The 17,500-nt window shown below is 39.0% G+C and overlaps 2 protein-coding genes and 1 long non-coding RNA gene across 3 annotated transcripts in view; 1 reads left to right on the top strand and 2 right to left on the bottom strand.

The window, feature by feature from the left end:
- Positions 1-16,931, bottom strand: part of LOC146470206 (uncharacterized) — an 81,874-nt gene extending 64,943 nt beyond the window's left edge. The window contains exon 1 of the mRNA XM_085122253.1: positions 16,844-16,931. The gene's annotated coding sequence lies outside the window, so the exon portion shown is untranslated. The remainder of the gene's footprint in view (positions 1-16,843) is intronic.
- LOC146470204 (uncharacterized) overlaps positions 1-17,500 on the bottom strand; it is a 55,143-nt gene that overhangs the window by 23,728 nt on the left and 13,915 nt on the right. Inside the window, exon 4 of the mRNA XM_085121918.1 lies at positions 13,267-13,973. Within this exon, the coding sequence (XP_084978044.1) occupies positions 13,267-13,973 (707 nt within the window). The remainder of the gene's footprint in view (positions 1-13,266; positions 13,974-17,500) is intronic.
- On the top strand, positions 1,737-3,301 carry LOC146470207 (uncharacterized). Its single transcript, XR_014867071.1, has 3 exons — positions 1,737-1,799; positions 2,339-2,466; positions 2,864-3,301. It is a non-coding gene; the product is annotated as an uncharacterized LOC146470207 (long non-coding RNA).

Genomic DNA, 17,500 nt, shown 5'->3' with positions numbered 1-17,500 from the left:
GAACAGAACGCAAAGCTAGAAACTGCTGCTTTTAACCTTCTTACGGTTAGGGACCTGTCATTTATTAGAGGGGGCAGGGCTGATTCAATTTTTTTTTACCAGGTGCAGTTTTTTTATGCCCTCCCCCAATTTCTTGCAGAAAACGCTGTAACCCCCCAAAAAACAAGAAGTGGTTTGTTTGAAGGGCTCTCTTGCACTGAGACCTGTTGCATACTAAAAAGAAAGAAAACTGAGATTTTGTTAGGCCTGAATTTTGCGTTCGACGAGCAGTGTAGTAAGAAGGCACTCTTCAGTGATACAGATTGGAGTCGGGATTGTATGGAATAACATTGATTCAGTGAATGAATGGATCTTGGGAAGCGTATCTGGCACCCATCGCAGATTTTGCAGGGACGAATGACATCATCACCAACTTGGCAAATGAGAGAGACCCTGGTGACGTCAAACGCACTCTCGAATTTTTTGTTATTACTAGTTGTATATAATTGTCATGAATTAATTATAATTATTATTTTGAGCTGGTCGTTTTAAAAGTGCAGTGTTGTGATAGGTTTAAACCATATTCCATATTCGGACGCGTGGAACATCTGGGCGTAGTTGTTCAAAGCCAGATTAAGCTAATCCTGGGTTAACGTGAACTTCAATTGGAGTTAAGATTCAATGAAGAGTTTCCTGGTTTAGATTGATCATTTTGCAAACAGGATGCACCAGCTTGTATACTACTTTTTGGAATTTGTTCAAAATAGCTGACACTTTTCTCAGAAGGTGATATTTTATAGAATATGAAGAATCATTCCCTGAAATTGATACACTCCATTTACGCACAAACCGGTGTGTGCGGCCAGGTCTGACAAATGGAAACCTCCCTTAGACTTTTCCTTAACACTAGCTTTAAAATAAGCCTACAAGAACATTTTAACAGGTAAGATGAAAACCTCAATATCTTTTCGTCGTGGATTAGTGTTAATCAGCTTTGAATAAACCAGGTCTTGGAATTGATCTTGCCAATTAATTTAAATTCAGGTGCGAGGGCCACTCTGCTAATAGTTCAGCGCCACTGGTGACAAATGATAGTGATGATGATATTTCAGATGATGAAACCACTGGCGTGACATATGAAGAGGTTTTTTCCAGAGGAGATGGCCTGAAAAACTAATATATTTAAGGACGGTGCCTACTTTTGGTACTGTGCATATGTTTTGCGCATCCCTAGATTGTTCAAGAAACCGGGTTTCTTTTAAATGGGCGGTGACCACTATTGCAGAGGTATTTTTGAAGGCTCTTAACTGGCTTGATCTGTATCAACGCAGGCATTATCATCGTTGTCTTAAAAAGGGTAAAAATAGATTCGTATCATCTCATTCAAATCTGACTTCTTTGAAAGAGAAGCATATTAAGTATAATACACGTAACGACAACAATTTCCATTTGCCCACCGTTAGAATTAACTGGGTTAAACAGCGGTTAAGTTTTCATACTGTTAAAGACTGGAACAATTTAAGTAAAAATATTAGGAATTTTGAATGTATGTTAATATTTAAATCTACTTATTTTTCGAGTTTATGAGTTACTTTACCAACTTTCTATACTGTATTTGTTATTTTCGTTCATTTCTCAGAACCTCCTCAAGCTTTAATAATAATAATAATGATAATAATAATAATAATAATAATAATAATAATAATAATAATAATAATAATAATAATAGAGAAGTACAACTTATGTAAATTTGTTCATTGTTCAGTTTGACTGAAGAGGAAACAGCAGAGGGAGGAGACGCTCTGAAATGTGAAGTGTTGGTGAGTGAAGTGTGTTGAGGGACAGGGGAACAGTTTTTGTACCAAGCTCAGTGTCGATCGGTGAATTATATAACAGTAAGTGCAGGCAAAGTTACTCGAGATTAAAATGGATCGTAAGGGAGCTAAATATTTAATTGCTTTAGTAAATCCTATTAAGCACCCGCTTAATAACACTCTTTATTATATAGACACGAGTGTTTTATGGAAAATACCCTACTTCAGTTGTAAAATTCATACGAAACTACTTCCGAGACCCGAGTAGCGTATTTTCCATATCCTCACTAGTGAGGTTGTGACGTCATTTCCCGCTTTTCACGGTTCTTTATTTTATGCAAACAGTCAATAAAAAAATGGTAAGCGAAAGTTTTGTCTAGTATATAATAAAAAGAAAATTACACGGTTGCTTGAAGATATGAGTTTTATTTTCTCATGTTAAAAACAATATTTTACCACTCGAAAATAAAATTCATATCTTCTCACCGCCGTGTAATATCCTCTTTATCTTTTAACTCTCTTTCCTTTCGTGTTTTAATGCACAGCCCTTGAATAATGTTCACGAGGACAAATTGACGAATGCAAAGATGGACAATGGACCAGTGGAGTTCACCAAAGACATGGCGCATCAAGGGTTGTCAAAGAAGAGTAAACTGGATCAAGAGTCACCTCGGTAAATGAGTTCACTGTCCAATTCTTCAATTCAATTCAATTCTTTATTCACACTATACAGAACATTTACAATTTATATTATAAATAGAAGAAAGAAAGAAAGAATAAAGGAGGACCGTTGTGCCCTCACTAGCAGGAGTGGCCAGGTTTGAAGGCTGTTTAGCAAGCATTAGGATAATAAAATATAATAAACTTCATCACAGCAAAGTTCCTTTACCACTCAAGAGAGTGGTCACGTGACAGGATTTTTATTCACATACTAAACATTGGCTCCACACAAGAACGGTTTATGATCCCAGAGATCGGGTTCCCTGAGAAGTGTTCTTGGTAGGTAATGTTATGAGCTTTGATTTTGGTATCTTCTTCTTTAACAAAAATGTATTTTGTTCGTGTTTCAGGTCTTCTTTGAAGGAGTTGGTAGAATCGCAGACAAGTCTAGTGAATGGTCCAGGCTAGATTGCAAATAAGTGGCTTATTCATTTGCTTGTAACCTTGATAATTTTGTATGTTTATAGATGAAGAACTCTGTAAAATATTTTAATAGTGGTTTGGTCTGCTGAAGGTGGATAACCTGTACGAAGCCGGCCATCTGGTTCAACAAGAGTAGAATGCTCGAAGCAGTGTATTCTAGGACGTCTTTGTACATGTGAAGAATTTCTTAATAGTCCCTGTATTTGACCAAAGAATGGGTGGGGGGAGGGGTTGGTGTCGATTTTTAACGTTGCATGAATAGGGCAAATCACGGTGGCCTTGTCTTCTTTTTGAGGAGAAATGTTTGGCTCAGTTGTTCACAAGATAAATAATGTTAATCTTATTCACACATGATCGTCCCATTACACATCTTACATTTATCAGTGCATTACCAAGCCCGCAGATAGATGGGAATAAAGTTAGGTAACCAAGCGAAATTTCTTGATTTAGGTTCATCATTTCCTTATCGCAAACAAACTAGGTTGTTTTGATATCAAGTGTTACTTGGTTGGCGCAAACGACAACAAGAGGCTATAATACTCAGTAATGAAAACAAACATTATAAACTTCTTAACAGCGAAGGAGCAATTTCTACGAATGCTGCTTGAACAACTGTACCATGTTTTTATTTCCTTGTCATGTTAAAATAGAATGATAATGGTTGTGCTATAGATTTTTACCTGCCCATGAGGCACCGTGTTTCTGCAGCCTTCGAAGAAGAATAAAACTACCAACTCTGATGTGTGCTTCAGGTTTTCATTAACAGAAACAGACCAGTGAAAAACGAGTCATCAGCTTTCACAGGCTTTGATTATCAGCTGTAGGGTCAACGCTAAGTCCCCCCTCCCCTCCCCCTCCAAAAAATACAGTGAGCCTCCTCGCGCTATGACAACTGTTTAGACCTCGTCATGAAAGTATTTTATTACAATACCCAAGCTACAGCAATTACATCTGATAAAAAACAGCAACCCGGATTACACAGCTTACCCAACCTGAAACAGTCCATATAAATACATCCAGCTTGTGTCGTGGGCGACAAAACAGTTGCTCTTGTAGGGACGTACCGATCCTTTATGTGAGAGGGTAGAGGGTGGTTGTCTGTGTGGAGGGGGGGGGGGGGGGGTCTATCCAGGTGTTCTATAAACAAACGTCGGAATCACGAAGTAAAATAAAAGGCAGTGTGTGACTGCATGTGGTTACTGCTTTATTTTTGTAGAATATTTCAGTAAAAAAAGCAATGTATAAAATTCAGAGGGCTGAATGAACAGCTGCAGTCAGTGCCTAAATACTGCAGCGTAATTTGACGTATCGTTCAATTTTCGCCTCGAATGAAGGCGACCGATCCAAGCGAACTGCGAGTCACTAAAGCACAATTTCTCGACTCTTTTATACTGAGAACGTTTTTCGAAAATTTCGCCAAAGCTCTTTGAAATATGACAAATCGATCAATTTAACGTAAAGCACGGTGAAATTCACATTCAAACCTGTAGTATTTTGTAAAGTGGAGTACCAGGAGTACGCAAAGATTTCCGAGAACGTCTACAGCTCACGTGATGATTTGCAGATCTTGTTTACGGTTTACATGTTTCGCCTTGACACAAAATCTCGAAAGGAATTTCTTCGCTATGAAATCACTGATTTCCTCTTTTTAAGCAGCCGAGTGTTCCTTAGAAGTTGTTCTTTTGATTTACAGTATTGAAAACCTATGTTTTCCTTCCAAGAACCACAAATTTCCACCTTGAAAGTCCACGCATGAAAGACACGGCAGCCATTTTGAAAAGAATACAAGGATCTGCCGTACAAATAAAGCCGACTGAGATCTCGTCAACCTGTCGTGGTGAACTCGACTCAACTTCGGGTAAATTCTGCAATTCCGAAAGCTTCGGATTTACGGACTAACGCCCAACACGATAGCATAGTAGCTACTGACGTTCCCAGAAGGCAGTAGCCACAAAAATTGTTGAAGTCAAGAGTCAACTATGTAGTAAAGAAGTAGCTTTAAGGTCTCTCTTCCCATCTTAACATTCAATGTTCCTCTCTTTGTACGCATGTTTGGATGATTTCGTTCACAATTCTCCGTATCTGTCGATAGAAGTTTTGAGAGCAACAGTTGCTGCCTTTTGGTTTTTGTTTTTCTCCTGGTAAAACGTCACCTACACGCCTAAGTCAATATCCTGGTCATATATGCGACCACGGAAAGACTCGCCAACCAGATATGGTTGACAGTTGACCGTTACTGGGGAAAGAAGATTGATCATGCTCTGTCCACATTCGCTTTTCGGGGTCAGAGCAGTCCATCGGAGTCCACCCGCTGGCATAGAATTGAAGTGTATCCTTGTTGTGTTCATAATGGACCAACAGCTTTGGAAAAGACAGAGCAGCGAAGACATTCTCAAGACAAGTGTATAAAGGCTTGGCCGTCCTAATTATTATGTATATTGTTATTTGAAAGGGAAGCATTTGTCCAACCTCTGTGAAACTTGGTAAACAGTTTATTATCCGTATCCTTAATAATTTTCCAAAATTTCCTGTATCAGATTCTAGCCACGTGACCTGAAAACGACTTATAACAGTTTAAAAATCTTTACTCAAAATGGGGTACAGAAACCTGCATTATATCAATCTTGTTTGTTGGTTATTCGATGACCCCTTCCAAGGGCTCTATCATCCCGCCTTTCAATTATGTCCACATGTTATGAGTAACGTACAATTAAGGAAAATAGGTCACGTGACATGATAAATGTCCAAATATCTTAAACGATTAATGACGAGTACCACCTTAAAAGGTGAAATAGGGTAGGCACAGTTGTACTAAACATTTTGATGCCAAGAGTTTTCAAAATTTTGGAGTATGAACGTTCCCCATTTTCAAAAAGAAATTATGTGACGTCATCAACCAAGTTATGTCACGTGACACTTAGGAAGACTTCCGTTTAGTTAATAAAGTCAGGAAGTTTGTTGAATGAATTTCCTTAGATAGTGTAAATTCTTTTATCGACAGAGAATAGAGGTTTCTTAAAATCTTTGCTGGGGTCGTTGAGCCGTTTGCAAGGAAGCGTCCATCTGGGTAGCTAAGCAGTCTCGGAAGGGAATTACAAGGACCATCTTGTAAAACTCTTCAGATGTTTGTGCCTCCTCGTTCATGCAATGCTGCTGTCGGCCTACTACAGGGTGTAAAGAAAGTCTTGGACCAAATTCACCCTACTGTGACTGACAGCTGCCAATCTTAAACCATCCTCGGAGACCCAGGGGCAGATAGTGGGAACAACGACAAAAGCCGACAGTCAAAACGGGCGGGAAAAGAATTGATGAAGAAAAGCACGAAGGTAAAATGACTGTCCTCGTCCCCACTAACTGCAACTAGGTTTCCGAGGACGATGTTAATCAATTTCCATAACAATTGTGTTCGGTATCCACTATGCCCCTATCTACTTTTCAACGCTACTTTTAATCTCTCAAGACATGGTCAAGAGCTGGAGGGTTTTTTGACTGAAGTCATAAACGCTGGATTCTTCGCTTCAAACGGACAAGGGAATTTGTTGGTAACATTTCTGCACTAGGTTTGCGATGTTAGCTGGAGCGTCTTTTTGTTGGAAAGCGGAGGTTGCTGCGATCCCGGGAAATCTTCACTAGAGTCCTTTTGGATCTGTTCCCCTCTAGATCTCTTTTTTGCGAAGAGAGATCAAGCTCTTGCATTTTATGACAGCATATTAAATGTTAACTAATTTGCCAAATACGTTTTCCCATACTACTCGGAAAAGGAAGACTTTCGAAAATTCCATCGATGCTCGTAGAGAGAAACAAAACCCGCGGAATCGAAAGAAAGCCAGACGATTGACTTGGAGTACAGTAAAGCCCCGCTAAGTCGAACATCCAAGGAAAAAAAACAGTTCGAGTTAGCAGGTTTATTGATTATTTTTAAGTATTCTGTGAATAACTTATAAAATTTCTTATTTTTATCATTCTTTCACGATCACGAGTCTTTCGATAAGAACGGTTGGGTTGGTTACTTAAATTAAACTTTTAACAACATTAAGGGAAAAATACATGAATGACAAAGGTTGAGATACGTTACACTCGTGTTAATAAAGATTAAAGATTTCGACACGTCAATCAACTGTTATCATATGACATTTTTGGGTTAACCAATCGACATACCCGAGTTTTCCCTGCTCTCTGCTCTGACGCGAAAGGCTTTCCTGAAGGTGGGAAATTTGAACTTTACCCGAGTGGGGTGGGGACTGATTTGAACTTTAAGTGTCAAGTCTTCTCCGGCGGAATACACGTGATTCCTGATCCACGGACGAGTTCAAGGGGAAAATGTCGCTTTTGTGAAATATTGGCTCACCAAGGGATCACGAAAGAGGGTCTACACTAACTTTGCAGTGTTTTCGCCAATTTCTAAAAAGTGTATAGGAAATTTGTTTGAATGTAAATGAACCAGTTTTTTTGGGGAGGGGAACTTGATCGCCAAATTCGACGCTAGGGTAGGACAGTTTGAACGGCTGGCTGGCCACGCTAGGCGGGAATTTGAATAAACCAATTTTCAAAGTTCAAATGCTCGCGGGGGAGATGTTGAAGTTTCGAATTGATCGGCTCAGTTCGGAGACTTCGAGTTAGCTGATAGTGTGTGGTCAAATCCTTAATCACATTTTGTTTGAGTTGGCGGGGTTTCTATAGTCATTTTATTTCAAGTACCGTATATATATTCAATAATAATCTTACAATTCACGGAGCCCGAGCAGGTTACTTCAGTTTTCACAAACCATAAGCTATAAGTATGGACTACAACTAATGAAAGGTTCCTTGCATAACCACACATTTAATAGATTTAAGTAAACAATAATCTTAACAACAATAAAGCCTAAAAATACAAATAATGGAAGGGTATTTTTTCCAAATTTTAATTTCAAGCAATTATGCCTGAAAAAATTCGTGGTTACAACCTATGTTCTTTTTGGATTTCAACAAACCTTGTTAAGATATTCTTTTCTCGCACCGCCGACCGGTTGGGTCAGTTGGTTGAGCATCGGACTACCGTGCGGGAGGTCGTGGGTTCAAACTCCGGCCGGACCAACACTCAGGGTCTTTAAAATAACTGAGGAGAAAGTACTGCCTTTGTGAAGACATCTGCAAATGTTTAGACTTTCTAGTCTTCTCGGATAAGGACGATAAACTGTAGGCCCCGTCTCACAACACTTCAATGTTCAGAATCCTGTGGGACGTTAAAGAACCCACACACTAATCGCAAAGAGTAGGGCATGGAGTTCCCGGTGTGCTGGTTTGGTCTTTGTGCTATTTCATTATTAGCAGTAATGTAAACCGCATTTGAATATATGTATATAGAAAATGCCGTATATAAGTTCCATTACCATTTCGAAAACCGTGCAAAAATACCTTTAAATTAGCAGCGTACGTCCTCAAGAAATCAGAGTTTCAGGGACAATCCTGACATGCGCGGAACCTATGCACAGTAGCAAAGTAGGAATCGTCCTTAATAACTGGAACTTCTCGCTAATTCGAATAAGAAGCAGTTTACTGCTTTGATCTTTACTTAGCAGAAATTTAAACTCTGATTACTGGAACAAAGTTACAATTCCTAATAACTCGCACTCCAATAAAAACTAGTTCCTCCCGATTTGATGCTTACTTTACGGTTTTTTAACTTCCGATGACTTTTTTAACTCCCAACAATTCTTCGTTTCCCCTGACGGTTCAAATTGCCAATAATCTACTTTATTTCAGAACACACTTGCCAAGTAAAACGCGTAAAGTGAATAAACAACAGCTTTTTTTTTAAAGCGGTTACAGGGTTTGTACCCATGGCTATTACGTCTTTTTTCAGTCTTTTTTTTTTTTTTTTTTTTCAGAAAATCGACAAGGAGTGTTAGTTGAAAAAGGAATAATTAAGTTAACTGTGTACTATAATCTGTTTTAAAATGGGTGCATTGCTATTTTGAATTCATTAAAATCAAACTCCTTCACTGGAAAACATGTATACAATGTTTTCCTATTCCAACAAAATACAGCTTTCCAGTGGGTGACACAGCAACAGAAAACGGACTCTTAAGACCAGCGTGTTCACCTTCTATTTTGCTAACAAGATCGCCATCAAACGTGAAAATCTGAATCCTTGAGTTATCAAAGTCGCACACCACCAGGTTTGAAAAACCGTCAACTGAGATGTCAACAGGAAAACTCAGCTGTCCGTCACCAGCCCCGAGTGTGCCGATACTATGAAGAAACACCCCATCCTTGTTGAATACCCTCACATTATTTGTCGAGCTATAACAGACGGCAAACATGTCCCGACGAGAAATGGCGGACCACGGTGGCGCATGGTCTGGATCACTGATGATGAGTAACAGCTGTGTACCGTCAGGGGACAGGACCTTGACTGTTTTGTCACCCCAGTCACACACTACCATGCGTCCATCACGTGCAATAGTCAAGCGGAATGGTTTCTTCAGGTGTTTGTTGGGGATGTTTTTACCTACTTTGCCGCTTTCATTAAAACAAAAAATCTTATTAGAAGCAATGACTATTAGGTTACTAGAACTGGTGAATGCTACTGAAGTGGGTTCAATTATTTCTTTACCACTCAAAGTATTGAAATGTTTTCCTTCTGAACTAAACAACTGAACTGTATTGTTAAAAAGATCAGCGACTGCAATGTTGCCTGTGTTCTTATCTATTGCAATGTCATAGGGATAATTAAACTGTCCTTGTGCTTTCCCGTATGACCCAAACGAGAACAATCGTCTGTAATGATGAGGAGACACATGGAGACTCCATGGACTACCAGTCAGCGGCTGACCGTTAACATCAATCACCACGTCATGTTGTCCGACACAATCTGGTTTGTAGGTGACGCTGTATTCACCATCTTTGCGGCGAGTGATCTTGTGGTTTAATTCCACTCCTGATGGTCTCTCTACCTTCACAATAATCTGATCATCTTTATCGTAATACTGCTTTTGATTGGAATCTTTTGTTGTTATCACAAACTGAGATTCCTTTCCGACTTCCGCTTCTTTCAAGCCTTTTCCTTCTGCTACTGACTGCAAATGATCCGTGTTACTGACAACAAGTCGACCTGGAACAGCGCATCTTAGAGTCTTGACAAGCTCGTCATTGATCTCGTACCTGGCATGCAATGCTGTGTGCATCGGCTTATTAATGTTGAGGTTCTCTACGTTTAGAAGGCCTCGATACCTTTCGACGAGAGGCTGATGCACTTGAAGAATTTCAATGCTTTCGTTTCTTTGTAAAATGGCCTCACAATACTCCACAGATTTTTGTAACTTGCTGATGGACGTCTGGAAGTGTTCCAGTTGTGTCGCGTGACCCCTTAACTCTGTTTCTTCCTGAAGATCTAAATTGGTCATCGTAGTTGTTTCATGCTTCTTTAAAAGCTGCATTAGTTCCTCAAGAGATCCTAAAACTTTGTTTCGAGCTGCGGCAATTTCCTCTCTGCTTTTCCTCGTGCTTTCTTTAGACCTTTCCACTTGTATCTGGAAATCAGCAACTTGTTTCTTCATTTCTTCTGCAATCTCCTCTATATTAACTTTGCATTCCTTGGCAGCTTGGTGAATATCTACTTTGGTGTGATGACTATGACGAGTCTGCCCACACTTGTCACAGATGCACACTTTACACTGTTCACAGAATGATGTAAGAAGTTCACTCTCGTGATGTTTCTCTTGGCACACCAAAGAGGTATCGAACGACATCTCTGGGTTGAAGATTCTACCTTAAGGAGATCGAATATCAAAACGGTAGATAAAGTAATGTTTATACTAAGGAGGGTTCTATAAACAAGGTAAAAGGGGATTGCCCTTTTTTTTCTGGAAAATGGGTTTTGGTCCACTGGGAATGGGATTTGGTTGGAAGCTGGGATTTCTGCAAAATTTGGGTTGCTAAAGTGGAGCAACTCCTACATGTAGGACATTCCCTTAATGAGAGCATCGCTTCTGGCCTCCAGACGCTGTTTCTGTCCCCTCAATGAAAATTTCGAATAATGCATAAGCATTCCCGACTCCAAACAAAAGCAGGATTTCAGGATCCATACCAAGTTGCAAATAATATGGTTTAAATCATTTCACAAACTCTATTGCTGGATCAAGATGGGAATTCTCACTGGATAAAATTCAGAGTACCCACCAACCTTTTCTGGTAAAGATGTTTGCAAAAGAATTCTCACAAACAAAAAAAAACAAGTCAGTCTTCAAGTGTATCAGCTCTCATTTAGAGGGCTACTGTTTGGTTGTGTGGCTCAGATCTTAAGCTTTTCTCAAAAGAGACACCAAAATAGAAACAATAATATATTAGGTGGCTCCCAGCCTTGAGTTTATGAAATTCCTAAGATCTGTTTTATGAAGTAATATTTTACGATGCAAGTCGCAGCGTATCTTGCAGCTGTGCGAAAATCTGAAGATTATTCTACTTTTCCTACCAACCGTAACACAACGTAATTTCTCATGGTAAGAAAAGTTGCACAGTGTTGTTACTCATGCAATAATATTATTGTATTGGCTACTTGTCTCTCAAGAGTGTTACGTTGGAAAGTGCATGAAAAATTGTCTCGTTTTAGGGGGGAAGGACCTAACTTCCATACTGTTGTAATCTTGAAAACCCTAACTTCCACAGAGAAGTTGTTTGAACCATCTTTTTCTATTTAAAACGTTTCCAAGATTTTCTAGTCAACCCATATTTGGCAAGTCATGTGATCAGAACAGATAAAGGCCTTAAACTCAAACAGTGTGTGAAAATTGAAAACAGTGCCGCTACTTAAAGATGGACAAGGGGTAAAATATGAGATATTTTTTTGTCGAATTTGCATTTTTTTATGGAAATTATGACATCATAACCACATATACATTGTTATTATGGACATGAAACTAGTGCCAGTCCCTAACTGTAAGGCATACAGAAAACTCCCTAAATTCGGAGAAAATGGGATAGAGTTACATTTTTTCGTGAGTTGGAGCTATATTGGAGATTATCCACTTTCTTCGGTAGCAGTTCTATTATTTACAACAACATGTAAGTTCTTCCGTCAGATTATAAAGAAGTCTGGAATATCTCCAACTCATAAAAAAATGTAACTCGTCCCCTTTTCTCCGAATTTAAGGAGTTTTCTGTATGCCTTACAGTTGGGGACTAGCACTAGTTTTATTTCAGTAATAACAATAAATTATTTTTAAAATCCATCTGTTCACCCTTATACATTTCACCAATAAAGTGAACAAAATAAAGCAAAACAATATCACAAAATGCTATCCCTAAAAATTCCCTAGCAACAACTCTTATTTTGTAGTTAAGTTAGTCTCTTTTGTTACACTTGAATTATTTTGTTCAATGTATATCACTACAGTACTTAATGTAACTGATTAATTGAACAATAATTATTGTGACAGGGCTGGAAAAGCAATTTTAGCTTCACAAAAGGGTAAATAAGCAGGAATTAGCAGGGAGGGTTGGGGGGTTGGCTGAGGGGCAGTTAACTTCCTCTCTTGTTGTACAATTTCACTTCTTAACAGTTCAAAAGGAATTTTTTAAACTGAACAGCTACATTTGTTTTCAAACACAGTTAACCTTGCCACAATGATATACTCGTCAAAACATACATGTCGCCAAAAGTATAGATTGTGTTTGTTGCCATTTGATTTTGTAGATTTGTAAGTGTGCTAAGTTTGTGGATTGTGTATTACTGGTCCGAGAAGCTTTGATCATGTACTGATGGGACATTTCTGTTGTAAATTGGTGGAAACGTTCCAGAGCTCGTGGCTGCTCTAGTTGTATTTTCAATGGTTTCCAGAGGACACAAAGTTAAAAATTATCGAATCTTAAACTTTTAAATGGAAAGGACCCATTCATTCCCTGAACACCGTGTTAACCTTCAAGATACTCTTGAAAACCTACATATGGCAAAAAGGAAAAAATTGTGTTTGTTGCCATTTCATTTTGTAGAAAGCGATGGGTTTCCAAGTTTGTGGAATTTGCTGGTACGAGAAGCTTTGATCATGTACTAGTACCGGGGAAAATTTTTTTTAAATTGGTGTAAAGTTTCCAGGGCTCTTGGACACTCAAGTTGGATTTTCAACAATTTCCAGAAGACAAATTCGAAAATGTTCCTGCAATTTACATTATGCTGTGCAGTTCCGCCTAGGCACGATACTTTTTAGCCCAGTCATGCTGGAAAATAGGAGGATTACAGAAGCACCCCCTCTTAAACCATCACACCTTGAATCCTTGATACTGTGCAATGAAATATGGTTCATATAAATAAATTCAACTCGGGTTTACATGGCAACATAACACAACTCACCTTCATCACTTGTTTCAGTATTTGGAGTCACAACTGCTTCTACCAAGTCATCAATCTTTTTTGTGAGGTTTTTGATGGCGCTGTCCATTTCGTTCAACTTGTCTTTTATGTTGTCTTCGTCGTTTTTCCATTGATGAAGAAGCTCTTTGTAATGTTCCTCCATTCCAGGGTCCATGCAGTCTGTTTCAAGATTGTCAACAGCTGCTTTATAGGCAACTCCTCCCAGCCGCACCAGAGTGTCCCGGATCTGACTCCAATATTTGTTGAACGTTGCATCATCAACTGAAGCACACTCAGCGTGAGCATAAACAGTGTTTCTGTAGTACTTCACACGAGCGATGTCTGCTTCAGGACTTACATCTGTTGAGGGAGGAAGGGCGTCCCAGCCTGATGCAGGAGCAGCTAAACCACATATGTTTCGAAACAAGACCATCAACAGAGTGATGTCAAAAGAAACTGATGAAACTGAAGAAGGTATTACAGGAAAGAGCTTGCCCCACTGAGTTGGGTTGATTATCTTCTTTTTTTTCAGCGTCAACAATGAAGCTTTGTTTGCCGCTAAGACAGCTTGTAGATTTGCTGGTGAGTGGATTCTGTTGAACTGGTCTCTCATTGCCTGGGTACCAATGTCCACCAACAGGCGACACAACCGAGCATAGTTGGTTGTCTCCTTGGTGGATGCTGCTGCTGTTGCCATGGAGACGAATTAGTCGAGCTTTCTTGTCAACCTAAGAAAACAATTTTTTGTTGATGACTGTTTGCTTGGTTTATTTTGCCAGAGGAAAAGGGAAATAGTCTGTCTATGCTTTGGTCACTTTCTACAGCTGAGATTGCTGATGTGGGATTTGTTAAAAAAAACTTCTCCTCAAACGTCCAAGTATCTTCAGCAAACAATGGAGAGGGCCTGGGGAAGAGAAATAACATGTTTCCCGTATTCTCCTCTCTTATATGTTATCTTAAACCACATAATATAGTTAAAGTTTAATTTTGGCGGGCGAAATCTTCAACAACTGTGGTCACAGTGGGTTATCTAACATGCTGTACTTTCTTGTGGCACTGTGCATTGTGTTACAGTGGCTAGCCTATCGGAAAAAATGGCCTGTCACCTCTTTTTTGTGATACAAAATGAGGCCAGACATCCAAAGTTGTTAAAATTCTGACACATTTGTAGTTCAGTCACTGTCCCACCTCGTCAATTGTTTTGATCAAGAGCCCATTCGATAAGAAGACCTGATTTACAACTGTGTTGTACAGGGTATTGAAAATTTACTTCTTAGAGGAAATGGGGTGATCACTCAAGGGCCAGCTAAGGAACAGTGCTTTCCTGTGAAACTGTTTTTACACGGAATGCCCTGCAGGGCAGGCCGTGTCTAGGTTTGGGTCAGGTATCTTTTTTTTTTCTTTGTCATAGTCAGAAATCGCCACATTAATTTATGCATTAAAATATGTCCTCCCCTAGTATGGATGTATTGTTCTGATTGTCTTCAACAAAAGCAGGCCAATCAAAATCTATTATTCGGGCACATATCACGAGAGAGGGGACCCACTCATCCCTTCCTGTGTGACGTCAAATCATTATTTAATTTATTCATTAAACCTTGATTAAATTCTGCCCTCTCCCAGAAGGGATTTATTGTTCTGATTGTCTTGAACAAAAACAGCCCAATCAAAATCTATTATCGGCGCGTATATCACGAGGGAGGGGACCCACTTATCTCTACCTGTGTGACGTCAAAGCAAGTCATCATTTCGAAAAGTTGTTTTTGTTCAATGGCGGCCACATGTATGAATTTAAGACTCTGATCTGCCGTTTTCAGAGAGAAAACTAACCTTTTTCAAGCGGTAAATCGAAATAATAACTTCTAGGTAGTACTCGACAGTTGAAACGGTGGAAATTGGGAGAGTTCACAGCGAAGAAATTCCACTTTCAAAAACAGACCGAATAATCAACGCGCGCGAAGGATTAGAGATAGAGGAGGCCAGACCAGTTCAGCGGGGTCATGACGTTATTGCAGAGTCATTTCTGGTATGATACCTAGTAACACGACGATAAGTATCACGCAATATATCTGAATAAAACCATTCCGACAATTATTTCAATTGCCAAGGGAGGATAGTTTTTAAATATCTGCGAAACATACTATGGGGAATAATTGGGGCTACATTAAGCATTCTGTGTTATGCCATTAGCCGGGCATCTTGTTCATGATAAACAAGGCGATTCAAAAATTTGAACATTTGGAGGATACCCTGAAGTATGATCATTTTAAGTGAAGGCTAAGGAGCCCTTGCTTCCTTGTGATGGTGTTTCATTGATTTTGTGTACAAGATGGCTCAGTGGGAAGCTCGACTTCTATAAAAACAAGTGTGGCGGATATTTAACTGTGATTTTAGCTTTTGGTTCTGTTGAAGAACTCCTTCAGAATCACCATTCAAATGGAAGCTAAGCAAAGCTTTCCTGTGATGCTGTTGATCACAATTGTCAAGGTGGTTCTAGGTTCTGAGTCCGTGGTTGTATTTCGTATTTTGAGTCCCCTGTTTTCATTTTGTTTGAAATCAGAGGGTATTTTTTTATTCAAATTCGAAAAAAATATCTCACTTTTTAGAATAAGTAGATTAAATACTTTTCCTTTTCCTTCCACTTAACCGCCTAGTATCAGCTAATTCATACTTATAGGTGTTGAGGAATACGCAATCTTAATTTCCTTACCTTTTAATTTTATTTGGACGTTAAAAGTCCTCAAACTGAATTTGTCCTGAATACACTGCAGAATATATCTGTCAAAAGAGAGACATTTCATTAGTTAAAGCAACTTAAATGTGCTCTCTCAAATTATCGGTGTCTAATCCAGTAACCAAAATAACTTTTATAATAACATCCTTGTTCAGGGGATTCATTCTCTCTAGTTTTTATTCAAATCTTTACCTTCAAAACAACATAAAAAAATCCTTTCTAAAACAGTGCACTGAGAAACCAAATGATAATAAATGGAGGCTGTAAATTTTATAAATGAAACTTGTCACTAAACTTGAGTCTTGAAAAAGCTAGTGTAGACGTTCCAGAAGAAAAATCAGTTGTTTTCAGATAAGGACTGAGCTACGATATGATTCTTTGACACCAAGATAAGCGAATGACTGCAAATTGCGGTCTTCGGATCACTTGTCTTTTGCCCAATGATGCGTATACATGCATCTAACGAATACATTTCACGACATAAACAAAATATGTTTTCTCGATCAGCCATGCAGGCAAACATTACAAGCAATCACTACATTGGGAGAATCATTCGTGTGAACCAAACTGAAGTAGCTTTTTATCAGAAGTTAATTGAACAGTTGCATTGGAAAAGTCTCAAGATGACAAACAGATTCAAATGACGTGTTTTCTGGTCACGCCGAATTCTTTTCTGAAATGCATTTACTGATAACAAACAAGAGTTAAGTTCCGCTCATAGCTACTACAATTGCAGAAATCACGATCGATCTTAGAACCGATGAAAGCTGTTATGGGCACGCTTGTGTTACTGGAGGTACAAGTTATGTATGTCCAAGATCGGTATCAAGAATTGAAACAAACCTGAAATGTCGCAATACTGACCACAGATCAGGGAGACGCCCCACAAGCTGAAGTCAATCGACTGTGGATCGGAGTGGAAACCCAAATCGTGAAAAATTAATACAGTTCATATGAAATTATCGCATATTATTTGTACCGTCATGATTGAGGTTCGCTAAGTCTTTGATTTGCTTTGCGAGGAACCAATGAGCAGTATTTGTTTTGCGTGTGTTCGTGATCACAAGCGACGCGCGTCGTCTGAAATCTTGTTGTACGCTTCTGATCTTTTATTCCTTCAGCACTTAAGAGTTGATAAATAAATATTATCAGGGAAAAAAGAATAGTATGATTTGTGACAAAGGAAATAGTATCTAGAAGAGGAAATAAAGCCAATTAAACAGACATACCTGCGGTGAAGCCGTTTCTTCAGGCGCACCTATGGAAGTAACTCGTGTCACTGAAATCCGTTTTCTGCACAATTTAGGAAACAGTTTTGGTTGCTGTTTTAACCAAAGACAGGTAATGGGCTCCTGCCAAAGATTAATTTGAATTGCTGACGGCTTGCCAAATACGAAAATTGCGACCACTGAAATGAAAATCTACCCTGCAGTCAACAGTTTGAGGTGAACTTCAAAGTTACGAGTCAGATTTCTTAGAAAGACGGAAAACTTGAAACCC

Source organism: Pavona decussata, unplaced genomic scaffold (assembly GCF_977016875.1).
Source record: "Pavona decussata unplaced genomic scaffold, jaPavDecu1.1 SCAFFOLD_114, whole genome shotgun sequence".
In the NCBI taxonomy this organism is placed as follows: Eukaryota; Metazoa; Cnidaria; class Anthozoa; order Scleractinia; family Agariciidae; genus Pavona; species Pavona decussata.
The sequence above is the reverse complement of the archived record's forward strand: the minus strand, read 5'-3'. Positions and strand labels throughout refer to the sequence as shown.